The 21,257-nt window shown below is 46.5% G+C and overlaps 2 protein-coding genes across 3 annotated transcripts in view; both read left to right on the forward strand.

The window, feature by feature from the left end:
- Positions 1-9,021, forward strand: part of guf1 (GTP binding elongation factor GUF1) — a 12,764-nt gene extending 3,743 nt beyond the window's left edge. Inside the window, exons 6-17 of one of the 2 annotated variants that reach the window (XR_013812131.1) lie at positions 20-103; positions 599-663; positions 796-999; positions 1,313-1,452; positions 2,383-2,506; positions 4,080-4,212; positions 5,205-5,348; positions 5,907-6,040; positions 6,294-6,395; positions 8,247-8,385; positions 8,706-8,742; positions 8,841-8,875. Coding sequence is in view for 1 of the 2 variants with exons in the window: in XM_079744325.1 (XP_079600451.1) it covers positions 20-103; positions 599-663; positions 796-999; positions 1,313-1,452; positions 2,383-2,506; positions 4,080-4,212; positions 5,205-5,348; positions 5,907-6,040; positions 6,294-6,395; positions 8,247-8,366; positions 8,706-8,742; positions 8,841-8,975 (1,422 nt within the window). In the remaining variant the exon portion in view is untranslated. Of the gene's footprint in view, positions 1-19; positions 104-598; positions 664-795; positions 1,000-1,312; positions 1,453-2,382; positions 2,507-4,079; positions 4,213-5,204; positions 5,349-5,906; positions 6,041-6,293; positions 6,396-8,246; positions 8,386-8,705; positions 8,743-8,840 lie in introns of both variants that reach the window. The other variant, XM_079744325.1, reaches the window with a different exon arrangement.
- A 667-nt stretch (positions 9,022-9,688) lies between these two features.
- pigg (phosphatidylinositol glycan anchor biosynthesis class G (EMM blood group)) overlaps positions 9,689-21,257 on the forward strand; it is a 54,418-nt gene continuing 42,849 nt past the window's right edge. Inside the window, exons 1-5 of the mRNA XM_079745433.1 lie at positions 9,689-10,086; positions 10,561-10,766; positions 15,207-15,416; positions 16,130-16,318; positions 19,293-19,431. Of these exons, the coding sequence (XP_079601559.1) occupies positions 9,933-10,086; positions 10,561-10,766; positions 15,207-15,416; positions 16,130-16,318; positions 19,293-19,431 (898 nt within the window). The 5' untranslated portion in view covers positions 9,689-9,932. The remainder of the gene's footprint in view (positions 10,087-10,560; positions 10,767-15,206; positions 15,417-16,129; positions 16,319-19,292; positions 19,432-21,257) is intronic.

The following is a 21,257-nucleotide window of genomic DNA, read 5'->3' on the forward strand; positions in this document are numbered from 1 at the left end:
TGGATCTTCTTCTTTTCAGATCGATCTGAAAAACGCAGACCCAGAGAGGGTCGAGGCCCAGATCGAGAAGGTGTTTGACATTCCAAGTGAGGAGTGTATACGGGTGCGTCGACAACGTGTGCAGCACTCCACCCCTGTGTGGTTTTCAGCGGGGGTTTGGTGATGAGGTAGACAGGGAGCTCGTGGGCGAACAGCTCCTCTGCTTTGTCGACAGAGTGCACCTGCAGCCTTATCATCATCTCTGGCGCTGAAATAATCTGATCAAGGGAACTTTTAGCCTGTCAACACAGCGATTGCGATGCAGGATCCATTGCACCGCATCACTTTGCATTACAAAGGGAGCTGCCAGCTATGATAGGTCATTATCACTTCATCACTGGAATAGAATTACTTAAGACCTGGAAAAAATAGTTTTTGATGGGTTTTGATACCTTTAGTAGATTTTTTTGGAAAGGTCTTTTTTCTTTGCCTACCTTTCCTAGGTGTTGCTTTAACGTGCTTTTATGTTTTACTGAATTATACTTTGACTCGAGAAGGTCAAACGGAGCTTCCGACCCTTTGAACATTTATTGTTAATATTATTTCACCTCTCCTTTAGATTTCAGCTAAACTTGGAACCAATGTTGACCGAGTGCTTCAGGAGGTCGTGGAGAGAGTCCCTCCGTGAGTTGCCTCCCTTATCCCATAAGTCCTTCCATTATATCCATTCTTTATTAATTGCTCGTACGGTTGTAAACCAGGCGATCTGTGTGGGTGAAAGCTCACATTTATCCTTTTTGTCCTGATCGACCGCAGGCCGACGGCCTCTAAGGACGACGTCTTCAAAGCGCTGGTGTTCGACTCGGGCTTCGACCACTACCGAGGGGTCGTGGCCAACGTGGCTGTGTTCGGGGGCCAGGTGCGGAAAGGTGACCGCATCGCTTCGGCGTTCCTTGGGAAGAGCTACGAGGTCCAGGAGCTGGGGCTTCTCCGGCCGCACGAGCAGCCCACAGGCGGACTGTAAGCCCCCCCACCCATCACTCCCTATCCCTGCTGGATAATCAGTCTTACTCTGGGAACAAGAGGCTATGTCTGAGCCAGACCGACCACAGGAAGCACTTGATGAATAATGAATGTTTGTTTTTACAATTGGCGTGTCCATTGTAGAGCTACATTAAGTACAATGCACTGTGTTTATATTAGGGCCAGACCAGTGCTGGGACATAAATCGCTAGATGACGGTAACCAGTCAATAAGCCCCCTGTGTGTGTTTGTGTGTATGTGTGTGTGTGTGTCTGTGTCTGTGTCTGTGTGTGTGTGTGTGTGTGTGTAGGTACGCCGGGCAGGTGGGCTACATGGTGGCGGGGATGAAGGATGTGAAGGAGGCTCAGATCGGGGACACGCTGTACCACCTGCAGCACCCCGTGGACGCCCTGCCCGGGTTCAAGCCCGCCAAGGCCATGGTGTTCGCCGGTGAGGGCCGCACAGCTAGGCAAACACTCAAAACATAGGACATGGGATTTAGAATGCGATAAAACAATCGCTGCATTAGGTGGTGAGCGCATGATGAGCTTGTGTTGTTATTCTTACAACTCAGACTTTAGAATAACATCCATGGTCTGATGGCAGACGAGCTCAGATCTAGGTTGAAGAGGTCTTGTGCTTCAAATTAGTTTTGAGAAATCCTATTGCTTAGGGGGGAGATCTGCGTTACATGGTTGAATCCCTCCTGGTAACAAACTGACCTGTGTGACCACAACAAACTGGATATGACTACTCAGATCCAGGAGTGGCTTGGTAACTCAAAGGCCAAGATCGTCTTCCCATTGTCCATCCCTCCTTGGCCAGTAGCAAGCATAAACTTGGCAAGCCCTGGTGAACCTTTCCTGGAGCCGTTGGGACGGCACTTTAAAAAGTCCAACGTCATTAGACTAAGTGTCTGTAAGGGTTAAAAATCAAACCCGCGCTGTAGACCTGCCAGTATAGAAATAATATTATTAAAGTCTTCTGAAAACTCCATCTTGCCAGTCGGGAATTGGTTTTGTCTTTGGAAGAATATGTCCGTCACAAATCAGGACTCACTGCCACTCCTTGCACATTCTTGTTTTTGGCCCAGGCACTTTACACGTATCCCCCAGAGGTTTGGCCATGGCATAGCCTAGCATAGCTAAAGCCAAACTTCTAGTTCCGAAATCAAATGAAAACAACCCTGCTGTTCTTTTATGACTCACTTGACTCTCCCATATCTAGCTCTCTCTCTCCCCTGTCTCCCTCTCCCTCTAGATTCAGGATTCAAAGGGCTTTATTGGAATGAAAAGCATATATTTATATTGCCAAAGCACAAGCATCTCTGTCTCTGAGTGTGTCTCTCCCGTGCCTCTCTGTCTCTGTATTGTAACCCAGGGATGTATCCCATGGACCAATCAGAGTACACCGGCCTTCGCAGCGCCATAGACAAACTGACGCTCAACGACTCCAGCGTCACGGTGCAGAAGGACAGCAGCATGGCTCTGGGAGCTGGCTGGAGGTACATGTTGTATACACATATATAGTATATATTTACATTTATGGCATTTAGCAGACGCTTTAATCCAAAGCGACTTACATGAGTCAATTTGTCAGAAGAAGGTGAAGCAACATATATATCGCTGTCGGTACAGTAAGGATGTTCATAGAACCAAGTGCCAAGCACTAACAATCGCTAGGTTAACCAAGTACCCGTATACAACAGAGATAGCTAGGATAAGATGCTACATGACTAAGTACTATAACTAAGTACGACATACATTAAGTGCCAAGGCGTACAACATACAATAAGTAAGAGGGTTGGGAGGGGGTTGCCCTGCAGAGAATTTGTGAACTCTGACCAGGTGTATATTACCACTGTGCTACTCATCAGTACTGTAATATGGATTACTATTGTACTGTACTCAAACTCTGAAGAAACACTGCTGAGATGTTGTCTTCAACCTGGATTAAACCCTGCTTATTGTCTACCTTCATTCATTCTATTACGACCTCATTTCAAAGCTGTCTTTGTTTAATGAGTAATACTCTTGCACAGGAAGGGATGTGGCTTACATCACCTTACAGCACTTCTACACAACTACATTAATACAAATGAAATCATCTTCAAATGCAAACCGCAAACATTATGCAATAGAAATTGCAATAACCTTCCCCTTCCCCATAATGGTGCCATTTCATTGGATTATACTGCCTGGTTGCTTTGATTAAATAGTTAATAATCAGTATATGCAAATGGATCCTCTTCACAAATGACACAGTGTTATATAGTTTAACACACACACACCAGTGTTTCCCATACATAGACCAATGTGTGGTGCAGCGCCACAGAATCAACACCGAGGGCCACAAATTGATTCTGCTTCTTTTTTTCTTTCTTTTTTTGCGATTTTTAAATATAAATATCGTTCCGTTCATTCATCTCCTCATAGCACTCTGTCTCCCTGACATTGTCGTTCATGCATGCATACACACACGAACATGCACACACAGAGACAAGCGCGCATTCATGCCAGTGGTACGCGGGTACACTTATAAACAGCTGATTCGCCCGCTCCTTCTCTCAACGCGCCTATCAAAGGAAAACCCGAAGCAGCGGGATATTTGGCACAGAGAAGACGGTCGGCCACCGTTTTACCAAAGTTAAGTATGATATATTGTGCTCATAGATGACGTTGGTAACGCAGAAAACGATGCGATAATAGGAAACACGGCCGTCAGAATAAGTGCCCCCCCCCCCAAAACACACACACTTCCCCCGTCTGAACTCCTCGTCTCTCTTCTCTCCCCCCCCCCCCGTCAGAGCTCCTCGTCTCTCTCTTTTTTTTCTCTCTCACACACACACACACACACACACACACACACACACACACACACACACACACACACACACACACACACACACACACACACACACACACACACACACACACACACACACACACAAACTCACACTTCAAAGACGCCTGCAGGGCAAGTGGTAGTTTTACCAGAAAAATCCAGGGAATCACATCGAATTTTAACAAGGAGCCAATAAATGAACCTCCCTGTCTCCCCAAACCCCGCCCCTGCAGGCTGGGCTTCCTGGGCCTGCTCCACATGGAGGTGTTCAACCAGAGGCTGGAGCAGGAGTACAACGCCAACGTGGTGGTGACGGCCCCCACTGTGCCCTACAAGGCCAGGCTGTCCTCAGCCAGACTCATCAAGGTAGGGCTCCTGGTAGCCGGGCTCCTATGGACCCGTATCGAGCTGTCAGGGATGTGCTTTGCTGGCTGACGGGCAGTGCAGTGTTCCCCCTGCTGCTGTCAGCCCTTCCTATTCCCGTGGACGGACAGCCAGAGAGTGAGAGGAAGACAGCAGTGCAGTGGTGCTCTGAGCCACCGCCAGCCCCGTCTCGGCCAGTTCGGCATTTAGAAGCCTCAAAACTGGATGCAATTATTTGGACAATTTATGCATTTCTATGCTTGATTTTACAAGGCAATAAACCAAAACGGTGTCACACAAAATGTCCTGGGGAAAAGGGAAGTATCTGAAACACTTAAATGCCGTAAAATTCTGAATTGCACCTTCTAGAATCTGGAATATGCAATCCAGTTATTGCCACCAGGCCGAGCAAGAAGAAAATGTATTCCATCAAATTGGATAATAAGGTTTCCCAGTTAGTCCAATCAAATATGTAATGACATTAATACAGTAAACTAATTAGATAGTATAAAATTTAACAATTATATAAGGTCACTTACAATCGTTTATTTTATTTTAAAGTTGCTGTAGGTCAAATTTAAGCGCTATTATTTGAGTGTTATTTTTCAGAAATGCCATAGCCATCCTTCAGCTGTTAGTGAGTGAACATCGATGTGGGAACATCTGTTTCAAGTTGCGACCCCCTATCTCCGTATGAGCTTCTTTCGACCGTGCCTGGCTCATTTCAGACCAATCAGTGATCTCCATCCTGACTGGAATCCATCTTGCCTGTCAATCACATCAGCGCACACGTAATCATCTTAACGGCAGAGAAACGTTTCAAAATACTGCTCTTTTACACTCTTTTCTGCTCTCTCTCTCTACCACTCTCAGATATTAAAGCCCCTCTGAGTCTATGGCTGTGAACTTCTCTCCCTTATTTCTAACAGGCTAACGGTTGATGGACCCTGTTCATCTAATGGAGGGCTTTGCTTCGTGTCCTGTTTTATCCTCAGGAGCACGGTAGTGAGGAGATCACCATCGTGAACCCGGCTCAGTTCCCGGAGCGCTCGGTGGTCTCGGAGTACCTGGAGCCCATGGTGATGGGAACCATCCTGACCCCGGATACCTTCACCGGACAGATCATGAGCCTCTGCCTGGTACACTGCGATACTGTACATGTTGCAATCACTTTATGACATCCCGCCACACAAAGGGCAGGGGACAACTCAAATGAACAGGGGAGAAACCTTGAGAACGAACATAGGAAGAGGGATCCCTCTGTCCAGGAATGGGTAGGAGTGTAATGGCTGCATTAAGGGAAAGATTTAATGGTAGCATAACAAGAATAGCAAACTAAACACAAATAGAAAATAGCAGCTGAGTGAGAGCTATAGATCTTGGGGAAAAAATATTAGTGGGTTGTGTTGTTGTGCTAAAGCTACAACAATTAAACATTCTTGGACATATTGCCCAAGTTTATGAAACAAGTTTATGCGACACAAATAAAGTCCTTAACATGTAGTGTTGTTGTTTTTTTCATTTTCCTTTGGCATTTTTAATTAATTTCCTTCGTTTTAGATGCGTTGGCCTATTGTGTAGAAAAGGAGATGCATCCATTCAAAAAACGTACACTCATACACTTTTTGAAGATATTGTTAATATAACTAACAATTGAACAACAATCAACAGCCTCTCTCTGTCCTCCTGTGTCGCAGAATCGCAGAGCGACGCAGGAGAATATGTTGTACATCGATGAGCATCGAGTTATGATGAAGTACATCTTCCCTTTGAATGAAATCGTGGTGGATTTCTACGATCTCCTCAAGTCCTTGTCGTCCGGTTATGCCAGGTAATGGGACAATCTGGTGGAGTAACATAATTCGAGTTTGGATTATATGTGAAGGCAATAAAATATGGTCAGCATTGTTTACTGTGGAAACTGTAACTGTAGCTGATGGTAACTGAGTTGAGGACGAGTGAGGCTAAATTTACTGTTGAACACGCCTGTTATTAACTCGACATTAATACCCGAACCCAAAGCTTTGCTATGGGATTTTTATTGTCATATCGATGTGGATGAGTCTTTGTGTTCCCCTCCACAGCTTTGATTATGAGAATGCAGGCTACCAGGCTGCTGATCTGATCAAGATGGATATTCTGCTGAATGGGAAATCTGTAGAGGAGCTCACCATGATTGTGCACAGGTACTTCTTCCGTTTTAGATGATGTATGAAAATACATTGTCTTATAGGGTGTTGTATAAAAATCCCCCAAAAAAATCCCATATAAATATTTTATTGATAAAGCTATGGGTTTTTCCTGGATCAGTTTTCATACTTTCAGTTTCTCAAAATCATTGATTTCCAATATAATCTTTCATTGTCAGAATATATATATATATATATATGTGTATATATATATATATATATATGTATATATATATGTATATATAAATATATATATATGTATATATATATATTTATAACACATTGGTTAAATATAATTTACTTAAATAGGGAGAAACAAAAACATGTTCATATAATATATAACACATTGCCTAATGTAATTTACTTAACTTAAGAGAAAGTAAAACATGTTAATTTAATACATAACATGTTGGCTAAATGTAATGGAGTTAAATAAGGAGAAAACAAAACTGTTAATATAATATATAACACATTGGCTTAATGTAATTGACTTAAGTAAAGACAAAACAAAACATGGTAATATAATATATAACACGTTGGCTAAATGTAATTGACTTGAATAAGCAAAAACCAAACACATTAATATAATGGGATTGTGTCGAACATGGTGCACCCTGTAGGCCCGCCTTACTGGGCACTCACACACCAAGATGGGCGGAGAGCTTTCCTTCTTTAACCTTCCCTCCACAAGGACGTTCTCACTAAGATGCTTGCAAAAAAAAGTGGGATGGGCCAATCTGTATTTAATGTATTACCCTAGCCGCTAAGCTAATTGAAGGGCGCTACACTAGGCCAGCAGCGGCCTGCTCCCTGAAGCCTGGCCAATCACACCTCCCGGGTCGCTGCTCGTTTCTAGGCGACGTGCCAATCACGCCGCAGTCTGTCTCTTTACAGGCGGATGCCAGGGCTGTCAAAAGTTATGATACGTGACCAGCAGGCACAAGCAAGGCCAGGACGCCCTGTTAAGCAGAGTAGATCCATTTAGAGGGGCCCTTTGCTTTAAGATGTTCCACCATGTCTATAGTTCGACATGGTGGGAGTTGAAGACCTGCTCTTCAAGGGCTGGGAGATGAATATTTTTTTCACTTAATATCTGTGATTGGCATTGTAATTTAATCAATTAAGATGACAGCTTATCATGACCGCCAGATTTTAAGCATGATTGAATGACGGCAGAATAATAAACCATTATCTCATATAATCAGGGGAGTAAAGCACATTCAGTTCCTCTTGGATGCTCATAGATCCCATATCATGCATTTTGAGGGTTAATAATTTCTTTTGGGGGTACTATTAGAATGTTTTTATGCCTCTATGTACGAAATACCCCTTATTATTCTCACACTGGTCATTTCTGCAAAACCAATTTCAGCATCTTTCAAAAACTGTCTGATTGTATCATGTCGCTTTAAAGCCCCCCTCCCGGGTAGCCCAGTCTGCTTTGATTGGTCAGCACGTACGCTCTGTTGCAATTGGTTGAACGCTTTTTTTCGCGTGTGTCTGCAAAATCACAAGTTATAAACATAGCAGGTAGCCGGGAGGTACGACTTCTGCACAGAGGTAAAGTTTGAGCAAAACAAGCTGTTTTTACGCCCTCATTGAGGGGCGTTCTCGGTCGGTGCGAGACTCCCCCTGGCTCGGACTTATATTTTTCTAGCTAACCAGTTGTAAAACATGTATACAAATGGCATAGAACAGTCTAAAGCAAAGGGAAAAGTCGTAAAAGCAGGATATCACCCCTTTAAGGATGACTTAGGGTTTTCGAGGAAAGGAGGATTCCAAGTTGATCACAAGAGTTTCTTTTTCCATATCATACATCATACATTTTATTTGGTTCTAAATCCCCAGACAGAGGGCCTACAGCATGGGGAAGGCCATGTGTGAGCGTCTCAAAGGCTCCATACCCAGGCAGATGTTTGAGATCGCTGTCCAAGCAGCCATCGGGAGTAAGGTCATCGCCAGAGAGACGTGAGAGACAAGACCTGGGGTTTGGGCGATAAGTAGTTTGTTTTGGACATGATGTCCTGAAGTAGTTTGTTTTACTCTGTCAGGAAATAGATAGATCAATAACAACTTTATTAATCCTTTGTTAATCCTTTGTTCCAACAGCCTGACAGCAGTGGAAAGTACAGGATAAGATACAATAAAATAAAAAAACAAAAATAGATTATAAAGTAAATGCTTAAGTAAATAGCCAGATATGACTGTAATAGGACTGTCACATATTCTGGAAAACTAAATAGTAATCATGCTCATATCGAGATATTGTGTTAAATCCATAAATTTGGTTTTGTGTCTTGTTTTTAGGATAAAGCCGTTTAGAAAGAACGTCCTCGCCAAATGTGTAAGTAAAACCGATAAACCATCTTTCGGAAAACTTTGAACCTTGAGGCGCTGCGGACCGTTTAAAGATGTTGTCGTTGCGTGTGTTTGTGTCCGCAGTATGGCGGGGACATCACCCGCAAGCTGAAGCTGCTCAAGAGGCAAGCGGAGGGCAAGAAGAAGATGCGGCGCATCGGGAACATTGACGTTCCCAAAGACGCCTTCATCAACGTCCTCAAGAGGACCGACAAGTAGACTCACGCTCTGAGGGGCTTAATTATGGAAGACCAGAGGGAGCGTCTCTGACCCCAATAAATGACTATACTGCTGCTACAATGTGTGTGATGTGTGCTCCTTCCACTGTCCCCGGACGTTTAGGAGTTGAATACAAGAAGGTTGAAGAGATGGTTGAAGAGATTTAACCTTCTCTGACAAATCTACCTATTGTAATTCGCTTTGGATAAAAGCGTCTGCTAAATGTAGATGAATACAACTCGCTTGTCCAACCATTCGTGGTTTAGAATTCATCCACGCTAGTAACCCTATTTTTTTTATGAGGGGATATGTTTTTTGGGCAGTAACTGGACAATTGACAAATAAAATAAGTTATTTCTTTAAATTTTGATAAATCTTTGTGTTGAGTAGGAAAGAGGGTTAAACATGCTGAAATAACAATATATAAGTCACCTGACAAGCTCCATAGAGGGATTTTTTTTGATGCACTATGACTGCAGCATAATCCTAATGAAAACATTTCTGCAATCAAATTGGCCTTGATCATCAATCATAGGAATATGTGTTTTTTTCGATTATTAATTATTATTAATTCAGGCGGGACACACAATGATGCAAACTTCCAGTAGTGTGTGACCTGTACAGCCAGTTCAGAAGCCTATTCTCTGGAGACGGGACGCGCGCACTGGTTCTGTTTGAGTCTAAACACCATCCGTAGTTGCAGAGTACCCGGAAGCAGCTCATAACATTTTGATTAAGCTTAATCTCAATGCTCGCTCTTTATTTAATCTCGGCCACAAACCTATTATTTCACATAGTAGAACGCCGTTCGTTTCGACTTCCAATATGCCGTTTATTCATATAAATATGGGAAATTATTTACATGACATTTGTATATAGTCTGCAGACATTTCATTGCCTCTTGCTAGCTGACCACATCTCTTCTTTAAACTTCCTCACTACGAGTCAAACGTCAACATGAAGATCCGAACGTCTGTGTTCACTTCGTTCATCATGATGGCCCAGGTTTTGGGCATTGCACTCTTCCTCCGGGGCTTCTTCCCTGTGCCGGTGAAGTCCTCCGTCTCAGCCAAGAACAAGCTGTCAGACCTGCCTGCCGAGCCCCTGACAGGTGGGTGACACCTTCATACAGCCTGCTCCTCATCTCTGGTCCTAAACCCTAATGCATCACAGTCTACCTGCTTCTCATCTCTGGTCTGAGACCCTAATGCATCACAGTGTACCTGCTCCTCATCTCTGGTCCTAAACCCTAATGCATCACACTCTACCTGCCTCTCATCTCTGTTCTGAGACCCTAATGCATCACAGTGTACCTGCTTCTCATCTCTGGTCCTAAACCCTAATGCATCACACTCGGATTGTCTGGTAACCAGATGGTTGCTAGTTAGATCCCTGGCTCCTCCTAGCCGAGTGTTGAGGTGTCCCTGAGCAAGACACCTCACCCTAAATTCTCCCGACGAGCTGGCTGTCGCCTTGCATGGTTGATTCCGCCGTCGGTGTGTGAATGTGTATGAATGGTTGAAAGTCGCTTTGGCCACTGGTTAGAAAAGCGCAGTATAAATGCTGTCCATCCATCCATTTGCAGGTGGTCCGCACAACGCATCCCGGCTCCCAGACCCGCTGTTCAAGAGGGTGGTCATCATGTTGGTGGATGCACTCCGGGAGGACTTTGTGTTTGGACCCAACGGACGGGGGAACATGCCCTACACAAGCCACCTCGTTGAGCGGGGGTCAACACACAGCTTTGTGGCGAAGGCGAGACCCCCCACGGTCACCATGCCTCGCATTAAGGTGAGAGGTGGCTGTTGGGTGAAGAGACCCATTTCAAAGGTTTACGTGTTCTGCTTGTAGACAAGTCATGAAATTAATTTCCACATTCAGAGCAGACAGATATGGGGTCACGATGACCCTCAGGAAATATGCAGATTCCCCAAAAATCTCATGAGAGCAAAGACTGCACAAGCTGTTTTAATATGAATCTCCAAATTGAGGGCAACACCTTGCATTAAACCATGCTTTAAATTGGCCATGAGGAACCCATTTGCTGACTACTGCCCCTGAATATGCACTTCCAAGAAGCTCAGACTACTCTCCCCGACACTACCTAATATACTTAGCATATCTCCCGCAAACTTCAGAAAAGCAATGTCTGTGTCTTGTATTTCATATACCGTGTTCAAGATATCAGATATTTTCTTAATCTGGATCATGTTAGGGATCATATATTTCAGGCAAATATGTCAGCAGTTTATTTACCCCCTGCTAGACTTTTGACCACAGAATGTGTGAATAGATTTTCAGTATTGAAGAGCATATCTCTCTTTTTTCCCAAAGACAATTAAACAGGTGGATTCACTGACACAAACAGAGCCAGTGAGAATAAATCAGAGTTCTGCCAGAGCAGAGTTGTTGAGGCATGTTGTCAAGGGAGAAAGGTTAGCTGGATAGACACAACCTTCCAGAAAACACAAGAGCCTTCGTTTGAAGTGTAGAGACAGCTTAGGGCCCCAAAGACACCAGGAGCTGAACTTCGACACTGGAGTGTTACTCTGTGGCTCAGTATCCATGGCAGCATGCAGGATTATGAGAGTGAGAGGGGCATGTACAGTATATGACAGGTTTGTAGGTGAGCAAGCAGTAACAGATGAATCACACTGTGTGGTGTTCATATTAAAGGGCAGAGTAGAGCAGAAGCAGACAAACACATTATTATTATCAATTATTATTATTATTGAACACATTTTCATTGCATGAATTCCTTGCAGATTTGCAGTAATTTTAACAACGACTATATGAACGACCCGGGACCACACTGTTTGTACAGTGTTGCCACTGCACACAGCGGTGTCATATTGAGCATGTCATGTCAACCTTTTCAATTGTATTGCTTTATGGATGTCTGAAGTCATATTGCAAACATTTTCCAAAAGAAATCATGGTGCACTATTCTACTAGGCTAGCAGTTCTCCAGTGTGGGATCCCCTGGATCAGAACAATATTCACAGCATTGCTCAACATGCTTCAGTGGTATTGGGATGAGTCCTTGGGATGAGTCCCTGCATCTAAGTGGGAGAGGAGGAGTCGGCGAGCCGGCCACCCCCTCGCCCCAGATAACAGGATCCTTAATGCCCTACAGAGAGGTATTAATGACCCCATTAGACACCCTGTCAACGCGGTCTATTCAAATCATGTCTCACAAGGCTATTTATCGTACATGCTAATGCGTTGATCACAGCTAAAAAATGCTGATCACACACTGAAGATGCTGAATCAGCCGTAAAATGATTCACTTCTACTCGTGCAACAATTAAAAAAGGCTTAAATTAAATGCACTGAAGGTAAAAGTAAGACAAGAATAGCCTTGTTAATTGCAGAATGGATTTCTCAAACATTGGATGGTTGTCACATTATTGTTTAATGTTTGGTTAAGAGATAACAGACATACGATTAAGCCTAAAAGGTTGCGTTCATCTTCCTTTATTGCTGCCCTTAAACACTGAAGATGGGTTCTAAAAAGCCAAATTGCATTTTTATGATTCGTCAGCAGGGGGCGATGAAGATTACAGCCATGTCACCATGAGCGCTATCATTTTATCACTGCATTGCACCCAGTTAACTGGTATGACACAGCTAACTAATCCAAATCTCTTTAGACATCATGGTCATTACATTAAGAATATGTCTGGCTCTCCGGTTCAATTTGTTTACAGCTCGCACAGTGTGCTGCAGTACTGTACACTGAACCACTGTGGCCTATATATACATCTGCCCTAGTACATTCATCACAGTCTGTAGATTAAGTGGTTGCTATTTCTGAGATGCCGCTGTCCTACGGCCTGCCATTAGATGACATATTTCAAAAGTGTGTCTTCCCCAGCCAATAGAGGAAGACAACAAAGGGAGGTCCCTCACTGTGCTCAACATCTGCCAAGCACTCAGACTCAAGTGGAAAGTTCCTTAGAAAAGAGTTGGCTTCATCAATGTCTCCTTAAGCATAGTTACAAACACTTTATTACCATATTATGGGGATATACTGGGAAGTATGCATCCCACAATAAAAACAAACCGTGAGCTCGTATTTTTCTGGAGAAATGTTGTTCTGCAACCCTTTATTAATGCCACAACTGCCGCATGAATATGATGTGCCCTTCTATTTCTCTCCAGAGCCAAACATACTTCCTGTTTTAGTTTGGTATTTTATAATAAAGACCATGACAATCATAATAAGTCAAAACTATAATTCCAGATCAACCAGGTACATTACTACCAGACGTATTTGTGGTATATTCTGGTCTTACAAAGGATTCCAGTCTAAAGTTGTCAACCTATGATTAGCCCTAGTCTTCCATACCTTCCTTAGAAGGAATGGAAGACTAGGCAATCTAATGAGAGAGCATTTACAAGACAATTCAGAAATCCAAAGTTTCTTGATTTATATGTATCCCAACTAGGCCTGCATGATAAATCGTTATAAAATCGCGATCTCGATTCACACACTTTTTTTCAAGCCTTAATTTACAGGTGTGTAGAGTTGGTTCAGTAGTTATAAAAGGGCAGCAATTAAAGACAATCTGCTGCTATATGTACAAAATAAATCATTCAGATTTTGATACTGCACTTTAATCAGTTATAAAGGGCCATATGAAACGCAACGTGCTAGAGGTGCCAAAAAACTATGTTTGGTACTGTCATTTTCATTTTTTGGTTATGGTTCATGTGTGTAATAAAAATTACATTTCGTGAGAAAAAGATCGTGGCAGAGAATCGGGATATCAATTCTAAGCTAAAAAATCGTGATTCATATTTTTCCCTGAATCGTGCAGGCCTTATCCCAACCCTGCGGGTTAGTTAGTAGGTTGATGGCCGCCAGATTTCCATGCGTGTCCCTGTGCGGTTAGTGGATCGAGGGGAGCATAACTTCTATCAGAGATGCCGACTTGTTTTTCTGCTTTTGAACTTTTCGTCCCGTTGTTGATTTATTTATTAATTCATTTTAATGACATGTTTGTCTGTGTACTGTCAGTGAGATTGCATTATGCTAATCTGTCATTAATATAGGTCAACTGAATGACTGTAAAAACATGTGGTTGTTTTCAGATGGGGACAGGCTTAGTTTTCTTCTCCTGGTCTGGTCTAATAGACCAGGAGGCAGGTCCACTACCATGCTCCTATCTCGGTTAATCTGAACTCCCCTGCAGGAGAAATCACTTAGTAACATCGTTTTTTAACTAACGTTGTGGGTAGTGCATTTAATGAAGTTGTAACTCCATGAATAAGGTCTTGTCAAGGTTAAGAGAAGGTGCCACACTGGGTTAATCTGATCAGCCTACTTTAAAGGACAACTCGGTCAATATGTGGGCATGTTTGTTAGCAAACACTAAAACTGGAAGGCAATTAATTTAGTGCTAATTTAATCGCTTAGGCTTGCTGCTTCTGGGAATTCCAGGTGTAAACGTGGGAAATGAAGGAATCTTTAAGTACAGCCTAGTTTGTTAGCAGCGTAGACAGAAACAATCCTAAACAATCTGAACGACACCAACTGAAGCATCTGCCAGCATATGCTAATCACCACCATAAAGCAGCCCCCGTTCAGATAAGCAGAGCACGTTAACACCAGGGGGGGGTGCAGAAAGCCGGCTGGCTGGCGTCTTCCCTTTGTGGTTCTCTGGAATGATCCGAACACCTCTGTGCCCCCCCCCCCCCGTTGTGTGGACGAGGCTCAACGCGGGCGGAGCACAACAAGCCGTCCACGACTCCCAAATTGGCCAATTGTTTCCCCTGTCAGTCCAGCTGGTGGTGTTTGCATGGGGGAGAGGGGGAGGGTGATGCCAGGAGATGTAGTTGTTGTGTAGCAGCTTGTCTTATTTAGCGTGTCGTGACGCAAGCCCAAGAAATTGGTACATCTTGTTGGCAGCAAACATGTGCCAGTAATCCTTGTCATGTTTGATGCGACGGCTGGGTTTGCGGGGACATGCTAGATGCTTTTAGTGATTACTTACATCTTGTTTGCAGCAACCGGTGCCAGTGCTGCTTGTCGTGCTCGGTACGTGTGCTGGGTTCGCTAGTACATGCAGGATGCTTTTAGTGATTACATTAACCCAAAGGCACTTTTCAACACAGTGCTTAGTCAGCTCGATTGGCTTTGAAAGGATATTAAAGTGGGGGCCCCTCTGGTCCGTGGATTCGACTGACATCAGGGCGTCCCTCCTCCCCTCCCCCTCCCCCCTCCAGGCCCTCACCACGGGCAGCATCCCTGGCTTTATCGACGTTGTCATGAACCTGAACTCTCCGGCGCTGCTGGAGGACAACCTCCTCTGGCAGGCCAAGGCGGCGGGCAAGAGGATGATCTTCTACGGGGACGACACCTGGCTGCGCCTCTTCCCCAAGCTGTTCATGGAGCGCGACGGCACCACCTCCTTCTTCGTGTCCGACTACACCGAGGTAAGGGTCGAAAGTAGCTCAGGAGGTAGAGCGGGTTGACTGGTAACCGGAAGGTTGCTAGTTCAATCCCCGGCTCCTCATAGCCGAGTGTCGAGGTGTCCCTGAGCGAGACGCCTCACCCCCACTGCTCCTGACGAGCTGGCTGTCGAGCCGCATTGTTGACTCCGCCGTTGGTGTGGGAAGGAATTGTAATGGTTGCTTTGGATAAAAGCGGCAGCAAAATCCCCTAAATGTTATGTAAAATGTAGGGTCCCCTGGCTTGTTCGTCGTAGCGAGTGAATGTGTTCAGGAACGTAGGTCTTTTGTTATTGTATTGCTTTCAAAGCCTGATTGCTTTCGCCCCTGTCTGACTGAATTCCGCCACTCGAGAGATTACTGGGCATCAACGTCCACTGACTGTTGCGTCATATTTTCATGTGCCAAGTGAATCACACGATATACAAAAGACGTGCCCAACACATTTTTGCAATGAAGACTTTGCATGATGCCTCCATTGCAGTCATCCTCATCGCCGTGTGTCCAGAGAGTTCCTCAGGTAATCGGACAGGGCCTTCACCTGGGCACCGACGATGTCATCCACCTGGGTGACCTCGGCTACCTGGCTCTGGGCTGACGTGCACGAGCCTGAGCCACCCGACGCCTCCACCGTGGTGTCCACTGCTTCTAACCTGTTTCCTCCCCTCCCCGGTGGGTCCGTCCGTCCGTCTGTCCAGGTGGACAACAACGTGACCCGGCACCTGGACAGCACCCTGAAGCGGGACGACTGGGACGTCCTGATCCTGCACTACCTTGGCCTGGACCACATCGGGCACGTGAGCGGGCCCCGCAGCCCCTTGGTCCGGCCCAAGCTACTGGAGATGGACGACGTGCTGAAGAAGATCCACGGCGCGCTCGTCTCTAAGGTGAAACCCCGCCCCCCGCCGGCCGCACGCCGCTCCTCCTCCAGAAACACATCTGAGTGAATAAGAAGAGGTCTTAGCAAGGGTCGTGGTGGGAGGCCGGGGAAAAGCGGGAGGACCTGTGGTTGATTCTCTGGTTTATATATTCAAGTCCAAACAACACCGACCTGTGTTATTTATTCCGCAATGTCCCTTTGAAACTAATCATTTTTTACTCTGTACTACTAGGTGTGTGTGTGTGTGTGTGTGTGTGTGTGTGTGTGTGTGTGTGTGTGTGTGTGTGCGTGCGCGCGCCCGTGCGTGTGAGTGCGTGCATAGGTGTCTTTGTGCGGGCAGTTCATTTTTTAATGTGAAATCGGTAAAACATGTGGTGAGAGCAGATGCCGTCTCGCTGTCTTTCAGCTCGCATTTGGTCATGCAAACGTGAGTCCACACATCTCACTGTCTTACATCTCCCCTCCGCTGGGCCTGTGAACCAGAGCGGGGAAATGGAGAGCGAGAGAAACAAGGCAAGAGTTTCCTTTTAGCGAGCCACGGCAAGGCATCCATGAAAACAGTTTTTGTCAATTGAAACGCAAAAACAAAAAAAACAAATTACAATAAAGTAGAAGTGCAATGGAAGCTACTTTGGAGGAAGTTGTATGAAGCAGTGAGCAGTTGCATCAGGTGTTGTGTGTCCGGGTAAGCAGCTAATGTGAGGTTGGGTGGGATGCTTCGGTGACGGCAAAGGGAATAGCTCGGTTATGCTTCCAGGCCAAATGCATGGCGCAGCGCCGGCTGTTCCGCCAGTGATCCGTTTGACGGAACCCCGCCGCTCCAGCAACATGTGCGGCGGGCGCGCCGTACTTTAGTGTGGAGCCAGGCTGACCTAAATATGGATAAACCCGGCGGGGGCTTCAGACGCGCTCTCAAAAAAAAAGCGCAGAGGTAAAACTGGCGTGTTGCTTGGGCTTTTAATTATTTTTTTTACCCTGATGAGGGATGAGCTCTCAGGTCGGTGCTGGCATCTTTCGCCCAGCCGTGCCGCGGCGCGCAGTCTTCTCCCTTTGTGGAGTCCGTCTAAACGAGGCGGCTGGTAGCTCAGCCTCTTCCCAGAGTTACAAAAGAGCTGCCGGATCCGTCCCCGCACAGCAGCGAGGTGTAGGCATTCAGAGGCTGGCTTTCAGAGAGGTGTGTGTGTGTGCGTCTGTGTGTGTGTGTGTGTGTGTGGACGTGTATGGCTGTACCTGCAGTGCAGACTATCGCACTCTCCCCCATTAAAATCCTCAAAAGGTGGAAGAGGATGCTTCACTCAGTAGGCTCCAAACGTCTGGTCTGGTGCAACACACCGCGTCAGCTGTATTAAAGTCTGGATGCGGCCGGGGAGCCGGGCCCACCTGCATAACACCTGTACCGCGGTCACGACGAGCTGGGTCTGCAAAAAAACACTTGTTTCTGCCCATGCCTTTTTTTTTTGTTTCTGTCATTGTGGAACAACACTATTCCCAGGGGAACTGAGCTGCGCAGCATTAGTACACGGAAACATGGATGGATGAGAGAGGAGGCTGTCCGTGGGGGGGATGCGCAGGCCTGCAGCGGAAGGGTAATAAATTCCGATCTGATTCACCCATTGTTATGTATTGTGTGGATGGATCGGTTAAAAAAGCTTCCCTGTGAACCGAAGGAAAGCGTCTCCCGTGAGGCAGCTCCTCGTGGCTTTCATCTCGGAGAGCAGGAGTCAACTTTTGCACTATTCATAGAGAGGAGGCAGGGTGTTGTTGTGGCGTCTGAGGACGCCCGCAGCAAGGGGCTCCTGCGGGCCGTCCCAGAGGTCAGCGACTAGATCTAGGACAGAGCTCCTACCCACGCTGTCTTCCTCTCTCTGTTCATCTCTCTGCTTCGTTGAAAGTACGGTCATGAATGACTTCTAATCAATCCCAGTCGTCATCCCTTCACATTTTCCCCCTGACATGGAGTATCACAGTGAGTCTACCACTACCACCATCACCACCTTCACCATCAATACAACCACCCACGTCTTTCACCAACACTACCACCACCACCACCACCACCACGACAACCACCTCCACCACCACCTCCACCACCACCACCACCACCACCACAACCACCTCCACCACCACCACCACCACCACCACCACCACCAGCACCACCACCACCACTACCAATACCACCACCACCACCCTCCACCATCACCACCTCTACCAATACCACCAACCCCACCACAACAACCCCCGCCCCCCTTCTCCCCCACCACCAGTCCCCATCACCTGCACGGCTCCCATCGCCTCCAGGAGCTCCCTGTCACCCTCCCCACCTCCGCCCGTGCCTTCTCATCGGGAAGTTGAAAGGGAATGAGGGAGCGAGGAACCCGGGTGAGATCAAAGCCCGTCACACAACTCCCCGTGAACAACGCTGCTCCTCTGTTCGTCACCTCAGCCACTCGGCTCAGCCCGGGGGTGGATGTGAGCCAGAGAGAGTTTAACTCTGCCTCCCGCTCCGCAGAGCCGTCCGTTTAATCACCCCAGCGTCAAAAACACTGACGTCAAGATAGCAAAACCGCAAACACAAGTAATTGCAACACTGGTCTCTGATTGGATGACATTTCAAGCATTGCCTGCTTCAGATTCTTCCTGAAGAGGTGATTTGTAACACCTGGTATTTCTTTCAGCCCAACATCACAACCTAAATCACAATCCCAGTTCCCTCTCCAACAGGTGGTACCAACTTGTAGATTTGAATTTAGTTTTTCGTTATAAAAACCAGCACCTCTCCCACACTCGCCAATTTGGGGGTACCGGATGTGTGGAGTTGTTCAGGGTTATCTCGCTCTATCGGGGGTCTGGTGCTGGTGGAAGGTGAGGCAGTAGGCCGCTTGGCTGTTAGCTGGTGTGGAGCATGGCGGGAGAGCGCTGCATTATTCACGTGTGAGCGCTCGGCTGGAGCCCATTAACCCTGGTGCACCCCCCCCCCCCCGCAGGAGGCGGAGGGCGCCCTGCCCTACCTGCTGGTGCTGTGTGGGGACCACGGCATGTCGGAGACGGGCAGCCACGGCGGCTCGTCGGAGCCCGAGGTCAACACCCCTCTGGTGCTGGTCAGCCCCGCCTTCAGGAGGAAAGGTAAGCGTCTCCCGGCTCCTGTTGATCCCTCACAAGCTACCTAGCCTTCACGCCTGTACTGTAGTCAAACCTACCGGGGAATCTTTGGTTCTCCCCAGGAATCTGGAAACAACACTGTAGTCGCTGCACTTCATTTGAAATGTCCCGTCACGGGGACAAATATCAGCAAATTGTCCTCGTCGTCATGTTCTTATCCGGGGCCGGGTCGCGGGGGCCCCACCTCTAGCAGGGGGCCCCAGACTTGCCTCTCCCAGGCCATATCTTTCTGTCCGCAAATGATCCTTCGTCAACTACAAAGATAAAATGCAACGAGAAAATGTGCTCAGTATAGCGTGGCCAGCCAACACACACAGAAACAGAACGTGGGCGGGGCTTGGGAAGGTCAGCAACCATACTGACAAATGTTAAATGTTTCAGGGGGGGAATGTTTTTTTTGGGTAACATTTGGGAAATCCTGCACTTTCTTTCTGGTGTATCACGACCACTGCCGCACCCACTTTTGAATGATTGGCATTGAAGTTTACCTCTGGTTACTTCAACATCTCGTGCCCATCACCGAGCTACCCATCAAATTTGGTGAAAAAACGTTTTGAGAGGTCCAACACACACACACACACAGACACACAGACCTACAGATGGACAAAACACACACGCAGGGCGAAGACATATTCCTTGGCGGAGGAAGAAAGGTTGATATTTGCAATCCCCTGTGTTTTCCCACGCTCCGAACACACACTCAGACCAGTGCGCTGCACGGACCGACCTCTCAGTGGCGTGGGGAGCAAGGTGTTTGCAGAGGTTCATCATCGTGGACTTAACGAGAGACCCGGTCATGTTGGTCCGCCAGAGACCCTCCCCGCGCCTGACCACAGTCCCCTGCCTCTCTCTGGTCCTCGTGGTTGACAACTCGCACACAGACAAACACGCGCACACATGCACAGACGCACACATGCACAAGCACACGCAACCACGCACACACGCCACCCACACAAGCGCACCCACACACGCGCACACAGACCAACACACGCACGCACACGCGCACACACACACCTCATTAACCGTAGTGGTAGAGGGGTTTGTGTGTGTGCGTTAGCACTACAGTTAGCATGGTACAGAAAGGTACAGTCAGTACTTAAAGTAAAGTCACACATTCGAGACACTATTTCATGGTATTTTATGCGTATACAACCCATCAGGTATAGGTTAACCCATCAGTGCCCTAAATTGAGAGTAAAAATGAACATCCACCGAGTGAGGGGAAACTGCACCTTGAGCGCGTCGCTAGTTTTGGGCTATATAGGTCAACGTCATCGCAGGCAGACGCGCACCCGTCTCCACTGGAGGGGATGCGGGCTAGATGTGTGAGAGTGCATTAACATATCATCGGCGGTGTGATGAATGCGGTTAGGACCACGTGTATACGTGATAATTACTTCTTTCTCCGCTATTATTCCACGGCTGTGAAACACTTGGTGTATTTCCATCGTGTAGTTTCAAAAATCACGCTGCAACAGAATCCGGGGTGTGCGAAACAGCCCGCTCCCCGAATGAGTTTAAAGACTGACTGACTCGACTGCCAGAGAGGCTGTCGCTCCTGACAAAAAAACTACAGTTTCCACCTTGAACATAATTAATTTCTGCTCTGAGTTGTCAATGAAAGAAACTTAGCAGCCCAAATGCACACGTAACTCCTAGAAATTGAACATGCCAAATATTGTAATTAGTGTATCAACGGAATGTCCTGTCGCCGGGTATATGGTTGTTTTACCTGACAAGATAAGGCGGAAGATGAAAGAACATGGCATGTCTCATTAGCTGGGCTGTTC

The sequence above is a fragment of the Pollachius pollachius genome (assembly GCF_949987615.1).
Source record: "Pollachius pollachius genome assembly, chromosome: 10".
NCBI lineage: Eukaryota > Metazoa > Chordata > Actinopteri > Gadiformes > Gadidae > Pollachius > Pollachius pollachius.